Here is an 18,495-nt window from a genome sequence, read left to right as displayed (position 1 = left end):
AACTTTATGAGAAAAGGTTGAAGATTTGGAAAAATACTTTAACAAGCAGAGACAAACAAGTTATTGTTCCTCTGTATCGAGCCTTGATAAGACCCCATCTAGACTACTGTGCCCAGATATGGGTGCCAGGGTTTCTTCTTGATGGGGAGGAGGAGGTGGAGAATCCAGAGACGAGTGATCAAGATGATAGCAGGTCTGTGGAATGAACCTTATGAGAACAGGTTGAAGATTTGTGGGTTGCAAAAATTGATCGATAGGCGGAAAAGGGGTGATATGATTGAGACATTCAAATTACTGAAGGGGTTTCTATAAGATTAATACAGAAGATATTTTTGAGAATAGGACTGGTGGTGGGAGGACTAGGGGCCATACATGGAAGCTGGGCAAGAATGTGGTTAGCAGGGGTGTTAGAGCTAGGTTTTTTACTTGGAGAGTGGTGAATGAGTGGAATAAGCTGCCAGAGTCTGTTGTGGGTGCTACGATCGTGAATGAGTTCAAGGCAAGGTATGATAGATACTGTGTGAATGTTGAATAGTTGTTCTTGACATGATGTTAGGGCCTCCCTTGATGAGTCTGTCGACTCCTTGGAGTTGCCCGGAATAATAATAATAATAATAATAATAATTTATAACACGGTTGTAAAGTCCATGATTTCTAAAATGAATGTTGTATTTTACCTTTCACCAACTTTTCCAATACTTTAACAACCTTCCCCGATATATTAATTGGTCTGTAATTGCTACCTCTGTCTTGCCACTTTTATGCAATGGTACTATCTTACCCTCTTTCCACTCCCTTGGAACCCTGCCAGAAATGAGACTTAGATTGAACAACTTCGTCAGAGGAAATGACAATTCTCTTGCACATTAATATTTTTTAATATGTTGAACACCTCCTATTCATCTACCTCAATTTTGATATGTGTCTCTGTAACATGCTGAACAATATAATTTATAGTTGCATTCAGCAACTATAAATCTCCACCTGGATACACCTCTGCAAAATGATCACTCAGCAACTCAGCTATTTCTTTTGGCTCAGTCACCTTTCTACCTTGAGCATTGTTTAAAGTCATTTTACCATAGTCATTTTTCCTCTTACTTGCTACATAATGAAAAAACTCTTTTGGGTTTACCTTGGCCTGTTTGGCTAAAAGGGAATTAGCCTAATTCTCTTTCATAGTCTGATTTGGCCTTCCTTACCATACTAGACACCCTTCTTTCTTTCACTTTGTACTACTCATGAGTATGCCGATCACTATTTTGTTTATATTTCCTCCACAGTGTTTTCTTTTTTTTGCAGTTCTTGCTTTATACATCATCTATTAAATACATATATCGTCTATTAAAGCTCAAAGTGTCTAGTATAGTACAGCACAGAGTCAAAACAACCATAGACTTTTCTAGTCTATTAACTACCTTTTATGTCATTGCCATTTTCAGTTTTGGTGCTATTACATTGCCATAACATACACCAGAATGACTATGCTTACTTACCCAAAATTTCAGAGCCCAATCCTCATCAATTACAGGAGTTAATCCTTTTTTCTCTTATTATTATTTATATATCAGTCTTATATGTATTGTACTGTTCCATTCTACCAAACAGCATATCATTTAAAATCCAGTTAATTCTATCTTTTTTGAAGTGTCATTTCACTGAAGATAATCTATAAATTTCATATTGAAATACCTGATTTTATAATTTACTAATAAACTTTGTGTCTACTTGTTCAAAGATTTTTTTTATATTCGTTATTAGCCTTGCTTGATTGTTTTATTTTGTAACTTCTTGATTAAAAAATAAATGTGTTAACAGCTATTATACAGTAATCATTTACACATATAGTAATGCATTTATCCAATCCAAAGTTAATTGACAGATCAAAACAATGATCCTTCAATTAACTAACTCTTGCAATTCATCTGACTTCTGGTATAGTATAGTGTAATGTGCCAGATAATTGAAGGTTTATCCAAACTTTCAATTATCAGAATGGCCAACTGATTTCCTGATGTGGTCAGATAAATGGTAGATTACTGTATATTAATAATTAAATTATTATATATATCTCTGCCTCCTATTTTTATGAATTTTTACTGTAAATGTATTTTACAGTAAAAATTCATTTCAAGTTATATAATAAAAATTATATTCAAGAAAAAAAAACCTACTTGTATATCTTTTTATCATACAGGCAGATCATAAAGCTCAACCCTACAAGAAGCTCTTTTTATATCAAACACTTGTTAAACTTTTGGGGGTAGAAAAACAAGTTATAGGAAAAGTTCACTACTCAGAAGATGAGGTTAGTAAAGATTATTACAATTATCATATACAGAAATGATAATATATTAGTTTATTGAATTCAAATGCTTTTCCTCCTAACATATTATTACTAACTGGCAACTATAATATTTCTTGTTAGCACTGTGAGATGTCAGCTGTGAGAATGGAATAGGAGATTTACAAAGTTTTGTAGATTATAATCTGCAGAACTTTTTAAATAGGAAGAGAGGTGATACGATTGTCACACATAAGTTTTTTGAGAGGAGCTTCTTCACAAATGGAAGAAAGGAGACTGTGAATGAGAATTTATCCCTGGAATTGACTGGTGAATGGGATTACAGTAGACTGGTGAATTTTTAGGAATTATTCCTAAAAAACTGGTGAACTCGTTTTTTAGGAATAAGCACTTAATAGATTTGCCATCTGTCTATTCATATATAAGTTATTTTGAGACTACAGCTAGATGGATCTTATTGAAATTTGGTATTTGGAAACTTTGCAAAAATGTGTTAAGCTATCTCACTGTTTGTTACTATTGAACTATTTGCAAGAACACAAAGAGCCAAATGTATCAAAATTATATATTGCAGTAGATCTGCTCTGGCTAAACAAATTTAATAAAATTTGTTACTAAAATATAGAGCTGAAAAGTTTGAATTCAACATAATTATGATATCGAAATAGAGGATATTATGAATCCACTATATTTTAGTGGATCCATAATATCTTATGGATCCATTAAATATTTTATAGCCAAATATAAAAAAGAAAGTTGAAGATAAAGCATGCAATAATCATGGTGAAAAACAGAGAGCAATTAATGGTAAGATGGCAAGTGAGCTTAATGGCAAATAAGCTTTTGACTGACAATAAAAATTCCGCCATGCCCATGGCAGAATTTGACCCCGCAACCTTTTGGCTGGAGAGCGGATGCGCTAACCATTTGGTCAGCCAGGCCGGCAAATGCAACGAAAATATTATTATTATTACGTGACACCTCAAGGGAGTCCAAAGACTCATCGAGGGAGGGCACCTACTCTACAACTCTGTATCCACCAACTATACCAACGGTATCTACCGCCGATCACCACCACCACCATTAGTATTTCCACATACAATCAAACATCCATGCCCATGATGGGATTCGAACCCGCAGCCTTTTGGCTGAAGAGTGGATACACTAACCACTCAACCAACCAGGCTGGCATTCTCATAAAAGATAATAGTATGATAGAAAAGGGAATCAGTGTGTTGCCAAGGTATGACAGTGATGAGATAAGATGGACATCAAGGACTATGAATGAGTTTGAAGGATGAATTGAACTGTATAAGAGTGATGGACTGCATTTGAATGGTTTGGGTGTGAATCATTTGGAGAGGAAGGGAGAGTACTGAGTGCAAAGAATGAATCTGAGGAAGTAAGAAACAATGTGAAAATGGGAGAGTAAGGAATGAGAGATTAAAGTGGTACTTATGAATTGATGTGGGTAATATGAGTGTAGAGAATGAAAGAACAAGTGTGCAAAACAAACAGGGAAACAGAGAGACTCAGGGTGGACAGGGGAACATTGCATGAAAAGGTTGATGCCAAAAGATGATGTGAATGTGTGTAATTGACAAGAAGGGAATGAAATGGCCAGGGATGTAGGGAGAACAGTTTGATTTGAAGAAGGTTCTGGGATGGCTAAGGAGAAAAAGAAATGGCTCGAGGATGGTATGAAGTCACATTGAATAAATAGTATCAGTGAAACTTGTTATAAATCCAGGAATGAGCTGTTATATTTATATACAAATGTTAGAAGTATCAGAATCAAGGAATATATTCTGATAATGCATCATTTAAGTATTTTTTAAACACTTCTCATGCACTCTCAATATCCTTCCCATCCAATAACTGATACCATGGTACAGAATCCAGCATTCTCCTCAGTTGGTCATAATTTACTACTCTGTAGTTCAGCATCTAACCTTTTCTGAATGGAATTTTCACAAACTTAGCCACTTCCCAAGTGAATTTCACATAATCACTGTCACCAACTGGAGGCAGAATAGTTACATCTTTAACTGAAACCTCCTCTGGTACTATATTCAGATCTAACACTCTTTGACCACCAGTTCCTTCTATTCCAACTATTCTACTCCTCTGTCTATTATTAGTTTTCTTTTCCATTGTAAATTGGATTCTATGGTGAAGACTATTGAGGTAGCATAGAAAAGAATCTAATGTGTCTGGGCCGTGAGACCAAATAGAAAAGATATCATCTACATATCTTAGCCAGATAGAAGGTTTGAGAGGGGCTGAGTTAAGAGTGTTTTTCAAAATTTTCCCCAAAAAAACTGGCAACAGGGGACCCCATAGAACTAATTATCTTAGATCCTGAGATAACTAATAACATTAGGCTTGATGTTGCCAGTTCACTTTTGTGAACTGGGGTACATCAGTGTACATTTTGTGAGATGTTTACCTCCCAAAAGAAATTTATCTCCCTGCCAGCTCAATGCCCTCAGTAAACTATTTAAAGATAACAACATAGTCATCACTAGGCATCTCAATAGTCTTCACCCTAGAATCCAATTTATAATGGAAAAGGAAACTAACAATAGTTTTGTTTTGCCTTTCTAGACACCTCAGTCACCCACCTACCTAATGGTAAGCTGTCCTTTTCAGTATATAGGAAACCCATCCACATAGGCAGATACATTCACAAACACCCCCCCCCTCCTCAACAGTATGGTGTCATAAAAACACTAACCCATAGAGCTTGTAACCTTTGTTCTAGTGAGACCTCTCTTGCAACAGAGCTCAATCATGTACACCACACTTTTCTATCTAATGACTATTATTCCCACAATATCAAAAAAAAATAATCAACCCTTTCCCCAATCCATGACCTTGCCTTCAGAAAGATTTTTTTAGTAATGCTATCACCATCCCCTATGCCCAAGGCACATCAGAAAAATTATTCACACCCTTAAAGAAAGACAATCTTTACCACTTTTAAGCCCCACTTAAAACTAGCTACGCTTATCCACTCCACTAAAGAAAAACTCCTTCTCCCTCAGTTTCAGGTGTACATTATTATTATCATTATTATTAAGAAAGACCCCAGGAGTCAGGGAACTCATCGAGGGAGGCCAGATACTGCTTGCACCAACTATCATACTTGTTCTTGAATTCATTTCACACTGCTTGCACAGATAATATTCAATGGCAATTCAAACCACTCTATGAGATAAAAATCTAGCCCTCACCCTCTTCTTAACAGCATTCATTCTCAGCTTCCAAGGATATCCTCTTGGACTTTCCGTGCCCTCCATAAAATGAAAAATTCCATCAACTGAAATCCTATATGACCCTTTCAGAAGTTTGTAAATCTCAATCATATCACCCCTCTTTCTCTTGTTTGCTAATGTCTGCAGTGTACAAATTCTCAATTTGTACACTGCACTTCATATTATTCAGTATCACACAATCCTAATATCAATTTTAGTACTTTCCTTTTCACTCTCTCCGCTGTATCAGAATCACAACGGAAACCAGGAGACCAGACCTAGTTTCCTGGCTTCCGTTGATTCTGATACAGTGATTCTGATTCTGTGTGCAAAATAGTCCAAGTCAGGTCTTATCAAGGCATGTCATTTTGACTATTATAAACAGTCAAAATGACATGCTTACCTTTACAGTCAAAGTTTGTTTCAATATTGCAATCGTTGCTACATGGCTCCTGAACTTCAACTTGCTATCAACTAACTCTCCAAGATCCCTAACCTGATCGGTTTCTTCTAGCATAATACCACCAATAAAATACGATATTGGATATCTAATCACACCAAAGTGAATGATTTTATATTTACTGACATTGAACTGACATTTATTTTCCCTTGCCCACAATTCTAGCCTATTCAAATCATTCTGCAAGTACTGCATATCAGCAGCATTCCTGATTACCCATCCTATCTTTGTATGTCACTTGTCAAATCCTTTCCAATATCATTAATGTACAGATTGAATAACAATGGACCTAACACTGATCCTTATGGTACACCGCTAGTTATCTTAAATCTTGAAGACTCACATTCCCTATGTATCATTTTTTGATATCTGTCAGTCAGCCATCCACTTATCCAAGCTAATATTTTATAATCCAAACCCATACTTCAATTTACAGAACAGTCTTCCATGCTGTATTCTGTCAAAAGTCTTAGCAAAACCCAACATAGTATCATAGTGTATCTGTTCCCTTTATCCAACTCAGCCATAACATTATATGTCATTAGGTCACACTGATAGGTCATTAGTTAGACATATCAGTTTTTGCACCACCTTTGTACGATGGAACTATCATACATTCCGTCCATTCCTGAGCTGAGACTCAAGTTATACAAACATGATGCAGGGAAAATGTGTTCAGCACTTGGCTGGAGGGGCCAGACACAAGGGGTCATCCCTGGAAGTTGAATAAAGGTGAACTTAGTAGGGGTGTGAGGACTAAATTTTTTACTTGGAGAGTTGAATGAGTGCAATGGGTTGTCATCTCAGTTATTATCAGTTCTTCTGATGCTGTGACCACATCCAAAACTCTTGAACCTCTTGTTCTCTCTATTACATGCTGTCTAAGACATTTGCCTCTCAAGAATTCTAAAAATCCATTCCCTTATTACTACATGCATTTTTCTCTTCCCAGCTTATACTGCTGTAGTTAAAATCTCCCATAACAATCAGTTACAAAAAGGTTTTTTTCAGGATTGATTCAGAGGAAATATTCCAACACCCTGGCTACACGGAGAGAACAAAGGGTCATCCCTGAAGGTTGAATTAGACTATTCTTAGCATGGGTGTGATCACTAGATTTTTCACTTGAAAAGTGGTGAATGAATGGAATGGGTTATGAGTGCTTGTCAGTCCATGCATTCAAGGAGAGGTGTGGTAGATATTGTATGGGTGGCATGAATTTCCATTGGCGAGTTCTTGGACTTCATGTAAGTTTCTGTGTAATAATAATAATGTTGCAGCATTACCACTTGCTTCAAAATGAAATAAATCTTATTACTCTATGTTGAATTCGTGTGTAGAGGCTTAAGTACTGTGAGGACATCATGTTGGAGGCTTAATGGATTTTTTACAACACTCAAAAAGAATTAAAATAGAATTTAATACTTCCTATATTTCATCCTAGTCACTAGGACATCTACGGGGATTGCAAAAACAGTTAATGTAACATACCCACAAATAATAAACAATACTGAGCCCAACCACGTGGGTGACACGAAAGTCCTATCTAGTTGGAGCGCCCTCTAAGGGCAGTAGTAGGTGGCCTGGAATGTAAGGTGGAATCTCTGGTGATGAGTGTTTCCCAAATCTTCGGAAGCTTAATACAACCGTATTTATTCAGATTTGGTTGGTTTTTGAGAGCTGCTGCTGCTTCCAAGAAAAGTCTCTCTTTCTTGAATTTGCTGTGGTGGAGCATGGTGGTTTTCTTCCAAGATACCCTGTGGGTGGTATCCAAAACATGGTCAGCCAAGCCTGAATGGCCATAGTTGTGTTTGCAGATGTAAGACTTGTGTTCCTCTAAGCGGATGGATGCTGATCTGCCTGTCTGTCCAAAGTACGCCAGCTTACAGGAACAGGGTACTTTGTAAACTCCAGGCAGAAAGAGAGGAGGGAGCTGATCTTTCATAGAATGGATAAGGGTAGCAAGTTTGTGGTGGGGCTTATATGCTGTGTGTAGGTTGTACTTTTTTAGTATCTTGGCTATTTTTTTCGGATGTGCCACGGACGTAGGGTATGGTATGGTGATGGCATTTTTAAATTCTTGTTGACGAGAAGGACGGGGAATGGGGGAGGAGTTGATTATTTTTTTGATACTGTGATCACTGTAGCCATTGGAGAGGAAAGTGTTGTGTATGTGGTTAAGCTCAGTAGTGAGGGCGGTTCCACTGGAACAAAGATTGTGGGCTCTCTTGGTAAGATTTTTAATAATGCCAAATTGTTGAGAGGGGTGGTGGTGGGAGAGTTTGTGAATGTATCTGCCTGTGTGTGTGTGGGTTTTCTGTATACAGTGAAGGCAAGTGTATCATTAGGCAGGCGTGTGCTAAGGTGTCTAGGAAGGGTAAGCAATTGTTCTTTTCCTTTTCCATAGTAAACTGGATTCTTGGATGTAGGCTATTGACTACATCCAAGGCTATTGACTACATGTAGGCTATTATGTCATAGTGACTAGGACAAAATATAGGAAGTATTAAATTCTATTTTAATTCTTTTTGAGTGTTGTAAAAAATCCATTAAGCCTCCAACATGATACTCTATGTTGAATTTAGTATACTGAATTATATCCAGACATATTTTGTAGTAATGCACCCTTACTGTTTCAGGTAAATAAAATAATTAATCTAAGAGTTAGTGAGAATGAAAATCCAACTTTTTTAATTTCTTCATATGACACCAGAAGAAATGAAAAGGTTGCACAAAGGAGAAGGGATGAGGTATGCTTAAAATATTGTTTATATTTATTAATCTAATAATATTGGAGTTAATGTTTTAATATATGATTTATTTTAAAGCAAACAATGTAAATATTTAAAAGATTTGACATTTTTGATTTGTTTGTCATATGGTCTTAACTTGGAAGGTCAAATAATAGTTATGCTTATAGTAATATAAATGAGCATATATATATATTCTGTATATCCTCATAGCAAATCTTAGAGAGAGTAGCTATCTACCTTTACTCTCTCTCTCTCTCTCTCTCTCTCTCTCTCTCTCCTTTTTTTCATGGTGATTTCCACATCACCTAGAAAACTAGGTGACTAGATCTTTACCACAATCTAGGTGTTACCTAATGCAAGGGAATTATCATTTACTTGTTTCTTTGTTAGCATCTCCCCCCCTTCCCAACACACACACAACTATAATAGCAATACTCTGGGTCTTCATCACCATCATCCTCAGAAATTCAATGTCTTGCCTGCTTTCACTCTAAAATCCCTTACTTATCCACTCCCTATGGTGCAATCTACCCCACCCTCCATTCCAATACAGTGTGCAGCCTTCTGTCTCTGAATTCTAAAGTGCTGAACTGTTCCACTCATCTGTCCTTATTAGTCGTTCATGAAATCCTCCTGAAATAGACACTTCTATGAGAGAGAGTCTCAACTCCATAACATAGGCATGGAGTTGAGACTGTGTTTGTTGTACTTTCAAACTAAACAACTTGAAGGCATATCACATTAGCTCTATGCTCCTGATAATATTTCCCAAGATTTGTATCACCAGCAAACAAATGAGTATATTATTATTATTATTCTCTCTGTAGCACAATTGGAAGAACAACGGTACATTGTGCCTTTTCGATTCTCATCATTATAAGAGGAATCTTTATATGGGAATTTTTCAATCGAAGGTGAATTAGCCAATCTCATATAGAGGTAGCAGTTTTTTCTCCCAGAAACTCGGGTTTTTTTTATCTGGCATACAGCAAATCAGCTTTCAGAACACATAAAATTTACAGACAAAAAATACTAGGGTTGGTCAGTGGATAGCATTGGTGTAGTGATGATGGTAGTAGCTATTCGGTGTAGTTAGTGGATATAGTGGTGAAGATGGAGAGTTGTTGGGTCTTTGACTCCTTGGAGGTGTCAGGAAATAAAATAATAATAATAATTATTATTTATTATTATTTCATGACGCCTCCAAGGAGTCCAAAGACTCGTCGGGGGAGGGTACCTACTCTACTATGTGGGTGGTCTGAAAAGTTCTCGGCCTAACAATGAAAAAACGAATTTATAATTTCAAAATTATTTTTATTTTTCAACATAATCTCCCTTAAGACTAAATTATTAGTCTTAAGGGAGATCATTTATTCCAGTGATGCTCCAGCGCCATTCTCCCATCTCTGTAGTGGTTCTCAGTAAGATCTGCAAAATACCTCTCTCTACAGCTGTAATCACCTCTTGATTCAAAGAAAAATACTGGCCAGCAAGGAAGAGTTTTAGTTTGGGGAAGAGATAGAAGCCAGACCAGAGGGAGCCAAATCTGGGGAATAGGGTGGATGTTCCAACAATTCATAGTGCAGATCCCTTAAATTTTCCCTTGCTAAAACACTTGATTTTTTTCCAAAAAAGATGATTTTTTTTCTTCTGCAAACTGGGTCTTTTCTCACGAATTTTTTCATCTAGTCTGGTTAAAAGATCGGAATAATATTCCTCGGTTATTGTTTTATCGTTTTCAAGATAATTAATAAACAAAATACCTTTAGCATCCCAAAATACCGATATCATGATCTTTCCTGCTGATGGAACCAACTTTGTCTTCTTTGGTGATGAACAACCAGCTTTTGTCCACTGTTTTGACTGCTGTTTGGATTCTGGTGTGTAATGGTAAATCCAAGTCTCATCCATAGTAATAAATCAATGCGCAAAATCAGTTTTATGTTTTTGTTAAAACATAAAACTTCTTGTTAAAACGTTCCAAGCACTGTTCAGAGATTTTCATGTGAATATGTTTTTGATCTGCTGTGAGCAAGCACAGCACCCATCTTGTGCAAAGCTTTTTCATATGCAATTCTTCATGCAAAATATATCCTACATGTTCTTTTGAAATGCCTATAGTCTCAGCAATTTCATGCACTTTGACTTCCTGGTCATCCAATACCATATCGTGCACTTGATCAATGATTTCTGGTGTTGTTACACTTTTTGGATGTTCACGTGGATCATCTTCAAGGCTGGTACAGTCACATTTAAACTCGGCAGCCTATTTCTTAATTGTCAAAAATAAAGGAGAAGAGTGCCCATGAACTTTTATGAACTTTTAATGAATTTATTTTGGTGTTAAACCTTCTTTTACAAAAATTTTATAACCATACGATACTCAATTTTATCCATTTCAAGGGATACAGACAACACTTTTGCTTCAGACAGCTGAATAAAACAAACTACTTGATAAAATGACTTGCAATTTCACATGGATGCTTATGACAGATTTACCAACTTAGAAAAAAAAATCTTTTACCGATAGTGTTACCATCTATGGTCGAGGTGGAGAACTTTTCAGACCACCCTCTTACACTCACCAACTACACCAAACTTCTACTACCATCATCATCTACACCAATGCTATGTACTGTCCACTTTCTTTTTTTTTATATTATTATTATTATTATTATTATTATTATTATTGTTATGATGGTGTCTCCATGGAGTCAGAAGACTCATTGCTGGAGACCCTACATCGACACACTAACCATTATTCACACAATACCTATCATATTTCTCCTAAACTCTATGACCTATACACCTTCAATCTATCTTCATAGGAAATATTCCAGAGACCTGTCATCAGCATGGTCACTTGTCTCTGAATCCTCTCCACCACCTTCTGATCCTGCAAAATCTTGCACAATAGTCAAGATGCAGCCAAATCATAGCCTTATATTGAAGGATAACAATCTGTCTCTACCTGTCAATATGTTCTTCAACATCCAAGTAACCCTTTGAGCAATTTTGCCAACTTTTGCAATATGCCCTCTGAACTTCAACTTTCCCTAGCCTTGTCTATATTGATGGTACTGTACTTTTACATACTTTGATCATACTGACCATCAATATGATCAAAGTATGTAATCTTTTAATTATAAAGTATATTTTGTTACATTTTGCAACATTAAATTGACAGCCATTGTCTTTTGCACATCCAATTTATGCAGCATATTGCCTTCCCCAGTTTTGCATCATCAGCAAACAACTGAATATCCCTCCTTAAATTTTCCCTATATCATTAATATATAGATTAAAGAGTAGTAATAAATTTAATTTATAACAAAGGAGAATATACCAAAGAAAAGTAATGCAGTGAACTGCAAGGATTTTAGAACAATAAGCCTCATTTCCCATACATCAAAAATACTTATGAGAATCTTAACATGAAGAATTGCATCTAAGGTGGAAGAATTTCTTGGAGAAGATCAGTTTGGTTTCAGGAAGGGTAGGGGAACAAGAGATGCAATTGGACTGTTAAGAATAGTAAGTGAAAGAAGTCTGGAAGTGAACAAAGAAGTTAATATCTGTTATGTAGATTTTGATAAAGCTTTTGACTTTGTAAAATGGGATAAGATGGTGGAAGTAATGCAAAAGATTGGTATTATTATTCTTCTTATTATTATTATTACTATTATCCAGGCCTCCATGGAGTCAAGAGACTCATCGTGGGAGGTCCTTCCTAAGAACATAAAGTCTGTCAAGACTCGTCGAGGGGAGGTCCCCCCTAAGAAACACAAAGTCTATCATACCATTCCTTAAACTCATTGACCATTCTCGCTCTCACAACTCAATCAGACAATGCATTCCACGGTTCAACCACCCTTCATGCAAAGAATCCAATCCTCACCTACTTGCTCACAGTTTCCTTTTGTAACTTCCAGGGATGGCCTCTTGTCATCACTCCTTCCCGCTGTTCAACCAAGCAAAAGGACTCCCCAGTGTCAACCCTTTAACCACCTCTCAACAGTTTAAAAGTCTCAATCATATCACCTCTCCTTCTTCTATCCACCAAACTCTGCAGTCCACATTCTCTCAGCCGATCCTCATAACTATCCTTGTACAGTCCTGAAACCATCTTTGTCATCCGTCTTTGTATCCTTTCCACAGTTAATTTATCCCCTTCAAATCCTGGGGACCAAATCTGAGAACAATAATCTAAATGTGGTCTGATCAGAGACTTATACAATGGAATGATAATCCTTTTATCTCTGCAGGTCAGTGTCCTTCTCATAATTGCAGAAATCCTCTGTGTTACCTTCACCACCTTTGCAATATGTCCAGGTTTCTATCAATCATCAATTCCAGATCTCTTGTCTCCCCTACTTCCTCCAGTATAACTCCTCCCATAGAGTATGCAGCATCCCATTGATGTTTCCCAAACCTCAAGACCTTACATTTTGCTGCATTAAACTGACACCCCCATTCATTCCCATCTATCTAGCTTATTGAAATCCTCTTGCAGGGCTATCACATCTGCACTATTACTAATAATCCTTCCCAGCTTCACATCACCTGCAAACAACTGATTATCCCCTTGAAATCCACTGACAATGTCATTGATATAAAGATTACACAATATAGGTCCTAGTACTGAGCCCTGTGGGACCCCACTTGTAACCCTCTGCCTCCTTGAAACTGCTCCACCATACACAACTCTCTGATACTTATCAGACAGCCAATCCTGAATCCAGTTGACCAATCTGGCATCCAGACCCATGTGCTGCAACTTAAATATCAGCTTACCATGTGGCACCCTGTCAAATGCCTTTGCTAAATCCAAGAAAATGGCAGTATATGCCTTTCCCTCATCTAATGTTCTTGTAACTTTATTATAAAAGGCTAGAATATTGCTAAAACTAGAGCGCCCTTTCACAAATCCATGTTGACTCTCACAGATAACATTACCTTCATCTGCCCAATGCTGTATACGGTCCCTCACTACTTTCTCCAAGATCTTAACAACTACTGATGACACACAAACTGGCCTATAATTAGACACTTCCAGTCTGTTACCACCCTTATGCAATGGCACTATCTTACCTTCCTTCCATTCCCTGGGCACCTTTCCCACAGCCAGACTTTCATTGAAAAGCCAGGTTAAAGGCACTGTCAGTTCCCTAGCACATAGATTGGAAAGACAGAAAGCTAATTATTTCACTATATATGGGATAAACTGCCATGGTGAGAGACATATATGATACAACAGAACCAAGTATCACTGGACGAGGCTGTTCTCTGTCACCAATTTTGTTTAACATGTATTCCGAAACAATGTTAAAAGAAGCACTGGAGAATTCGGAGGAAGGAATAAAGATTGGAGATAGACAATATTTGCAATAAGATACGCAGATGACAAGTCATTATTATACAGGATTCCAGTAAACTGTTGAACAGATTACTAGAATCCTCTATCAATTATGGAATGAAAATTAACATAAGAAAAACAAAGGTAATGAAAATAGCAAAGAAAGAGGCAAATATGGATATCAGAATAAATGGAGAAAAATTTAATCAAGTAAAGACATTTAAATATCTAGGAAGTGTGATTAGCAGTGATGGAAGATGTAAAAGTGACATAAAAGCAAGAATAGCGATGAGAAGAGATGCCTTTAATAGAAAATGGAATTTATTCAGAAGTAAAATGGATAGAAACCTAAAGAAAGGACTAATAAAATGTTATGTGTGGAGTGTTTCCCTCTATGCAGCTGAAACTTGGACACTGAAGAAAGAAATTAAGATTTTGGAAAGCTTTGAGATGGGGATTTGGAGATGGATGGAAAAAATCAAATGGACAGATAAAATAACTAATGAAGACGACTTAAAAAGAGTAGAAGAAGAAAGAAGTCTGTTAAGGAGGATAAAAAGAAGAAAGGAAAACTGGATCGTACATATTCTGAGAGGGAATGGAATCATCAGAGATGCCATCAAAGGAAAAATAGATGGAAAAAGACCCATAGGAAGAGTAAGGAAAACAATACTAGATGACATGCTGAATGGAGACAGGTATACAACCTTGAAAGAGAAGGCTCAGAACAGAGTGGAAGTAAAGTTTTTGCTACTAAAAGAAGAACCTGCTCAATTGCAGAATACTCAAGAAGAAGAAGAAGAACCTTATACAGAGTCCTAGGGAACTCCGCTAGTCACCCTCATTCGCCTTGCTTTTACTCCACCATACACCAACCTCTGATGTCTGTCAGTCCCTCCCCATCCATGCCACCAGCCTTATATCCATTCCCATTTTGTTTTCCATGCAATATTCTATTAAATTCCTTTGCAAAGTCCATCAACATTATGGTGAGCTGTCTTCTTTTCCACTAGAGCCTCTAAATTCTTGTGTCCACCATGAAGTTCTGATTTTATCCTTGAATCTAAATTTTTAAATCTGAATCGACTAATGATTTCTTCATAGTTTGCCTCTGAGACTCGAAGGTCTGGTTCTTGCTTTCAAACTCTTTTATTTGTTCTTGAATAATATTTGCACAGTTGAGTCTACAGTCTATCACTAAAAGTTGTACGAATTTAATTTAAAAAAAAAACTTCCTTACATACTTTTCTTTTTGATATGATATTTATTTTTATTCTGCTTAAAACTAAGTGGTGATCACTTCCAATTTCAAATGTCCTGTATATTCTTCTATCCTAAACCAGTGTGAAGATATTGCTATCAACAATAACATATCAATAAGATTTTTTTTCTAGTATTTGTCAAATATTTGTCTGATATTTGTTTATATTGAAACATGATGTTGGTGATGACTGGTGTATGCCCTGAACAGAAATCCAGCAAGTACTTATCATTTTTATTAGCATAGCTCTTTTCTGAAAATTTTCTCAAAAGTTTTTTTTATGCTTGAGATTTCTTTTCTTCTTCTTCTATCGAAGGTCAGCGACCATCTTGGCGAACAAACTGCGCTCTTGTGCTAATCTGAGCAGTTGTGCACTGCTCTTTCCTGTCCACGTCTTGATGTTGTCAAACCATGATATTCTTTTTCTTCCTCTAGTTCCTTTGCCATCAATTCTTCCTACCAAAATAGTTTGTAGAAGTTGGTATTTGCTGTTTCTCATGATGTGTCCAAGATATGATGTTTTTCGTTTCTTGATTATTTGTACAAGATGTTTAGCTTTGCCAATGGATTTTAAGACATCTTCATTGGTAATTTTTTCTGTCCATGATATCTTTAGCATTCTTCTGTATAGCCACATCTCAAAGGCTTCGATTTTCTTGATGGTTGTCGCCTTCAATGTCCATGTTTCAACTCCATAGAGCATTTCACTTAGCATTTCAGCATTCGGCATCTGACTTCCATGTTTAGGTCTTTATTGCAGAATAGTGTTCTCATTTTCATGAAGGACTGCCGTGCAACTTCAATCCTTGTCTTTATATCTATTTCTGGATCCCACCGTTCATTAAGCCAGCAACCAAGATATTTATATCTTGACACTTGCTTGAGTGTCAAGCAATATGCTTGAGATTTCTTTTCTTATTTTTTATAATATAAATCTATATTATGCCATGCCATTTATATAAATTTATATTACACCATTATTGGATGCTGTGCATTGGAAGATTAACATGAGTGCAGGCCAAGCAATTAGCATGGGATAGTTCAACTATGTGGATATACACATACTGGCCACTGAATTAGAATCTTTTATTTAATACTGTGTTGGACCTTCTTTAGCCTGAATTACTGTGCATATGCAGTTTGGCATAGATTCTACAAGGTGTTGGATTGCATCTATGTCTACAATATACCAGGCATTCACCAGACAATCTTTTAACTGGCTCAGATTTGACGGAAGAGGACTTTGCTCCAAGATCTGTTTTTCTAACATGTCCCATACAATCTCAATGCGATTCAGATCTGGGCTTCGTGGTGTCCAGGTGAAGACTGTGGAAGTCACTGTCATGCTCGCTGAACCATTGTGGAATAGTTCTTGCATGATGGACAGTAGCATTGTTGTCCATTAAACAACCATCACCTGTTAGATAACAAGTGAACATTGCAGGATGGACTTAATCGGTAACAATGTTCCATACCAACAGTACATGCCCCACACCATGACACCATCTCCAGAACCTTGAGTTGTGTTTACAAGGCAAATTGGGTTAATTGCTTCGTGAGGCTCCCACCAAACTCTCTGCCTACTCAGTGCAGAACAAGGTGTACTGTGACTTGCTGGCCCACATGATTTTTCCAGTTTCCAATCACGGTGTTCCTGACACCACTGTGGATGAATATTCTGGATCTTCACAGAAATCAGTAGTTTCTGCATAGCATGTAACTGCCAATCCCAGTCCTCTTCAGTTCCCTGCACATAGTTTGGTGGGATCAAGAACAACCTTCATTAAATGCTTCAGTTAATTACTACACAGGGGAAGTTCTGTTTGACAATATAAGCCTTCTCACATGATGGAGATTTCCCTTGTGACAGACTGTCTTAGGACCACAGTTATGCCTCTTAGACAAGCAGTGGGTTATTTTTTCACTGATTAAACACCCGGGATATCTTACCTTTTGTAAAACCAGTTAGCTCTGCTGTTTTCAAAATCATGGCTCCAGCCAGCCAGCCAGCCAGACAAGCACTCAAATTAAAGCCCTTTATTGAACTCCAAACATATTGACAATTACTGACTAGCAGGCAGCATTCTTAAGTAGTTACCTAGAACACATGGTGACACACACGATCAAGTATTTTGCATATATGTTGCAAAGTGACGTTTACACACATCTGCATAGAGGTTTTTAATTCAGTGGCCAGCATGTGTCAATAGAGAGAGGAAAGGGCACATGGAAATATGGAAAGGAAATTTATACAGTTATTAAGGGATAATTGCCTGAAACAGCATGTGATGGAGAGGATCAGGAGTTTAAGAGTGTTAAATCTGGTAATACCATCAAAATATCTATCCATAACCACAGTAGCAATTCTATCTCTGATTGAGGAAAGTGACCATGATGTCTTGTTCTAAGAGGTTAGTCAACATGTGGAGTTCTCGGTCAAAAAAGGGTTTATGAAACTACATAGCTTGCGATTATGTGGTGTCTTGGAGCAGTGTCATGGTATAAGAAGCTATAACGAAAAAATGTCAATAGTACATGGGAAGTGATTAGGAATTGTTTGAGAGAGGCAGTATCAGACTGCATAACCAGGGTCAGGAAGATAAACCAAGGAGTAGAGATTAAAAGGATGAGTAGTGATATAATGCAGAAGATGTAAAAGAGAAAGCATTGTGAATAGAATATAAACAATTTAATCAGTATGCTTGTGAGCACAAAGGGTGTGCAAGAAGAGTAAATAGTGTGTGTGTGTGTGTGTGTGTGTGTGTGTGTGTGTGTGTGTGTGTGTGTGTGTGTGTGTGTGTGTTTCAAGCCAATGGCTGGTGAGGGTAGCAGTATTACTTACTTTACTAGGGAATTATTATAGAACGAAGTAGTTTCCCATTGCCTTCCTTGTCTGGTAGTATGCTATGCCTGTAGATCTGTTGTTCATGGGTGAATGTTTGCAGGGATGAAAAATCTGAGTTTCCAGAGAAAAAAAAATCCTCCACCTCTTCGTATGTTATCTTTAATTGAAAAGCTTGGATAAAGATTCCTCACATCATAGACAAGATTTGAACTCAGGCCTTTCCAACCAAACGTCTCTGTGGAAACTAATTGAGCTATG

General features: G+C 37.0%; 1 protein-coding gene across 1 annotated transcript in view; it reads left to right on the top strand.

Annotated features, from left to right (window-relative positions):
- The window catches only part of LOC150105109 (dynein regulatory complex subunit 7-like), a 204,884-nt gene that overhangs the window by 122,309 nt on the left and 64,080 nt on the right, over nt 1–18,495 (top strand). Inside the window, exons 7-8 of the mRNA XM_090395119.1 lie at nt 2,198–2,308; nt 3,043–3,112. Coding sequence (XP_090251245.1) covers nt 2,198–2,308; nt 3,043–3,112 — 181 coding nt within the window. The remainder of the gene's footprint in view (nt 1–2,197; nt 2,309–3,042; nt 3,113–18,495) is intronic.

This window comes from Typopeltis vanoorti, chromosome 7 (genome assembly GCF_054136105.1).
Source record: "Typopeltis vanoorti isolate ZY-2024b chromosome 7, IOZ_Tvanoo_1.0, whole genome shotgun sequence".
Lineage (NCBI taxonomy): Eukaryota > Metazoa > Arthropoda > Arachnida > Uropygi > Thelyphonidae > Typopeltis > Typopeltis vanoorti.
This window is presented reverse-complemented; position numbering and strand designations above follow the sequence as displayed.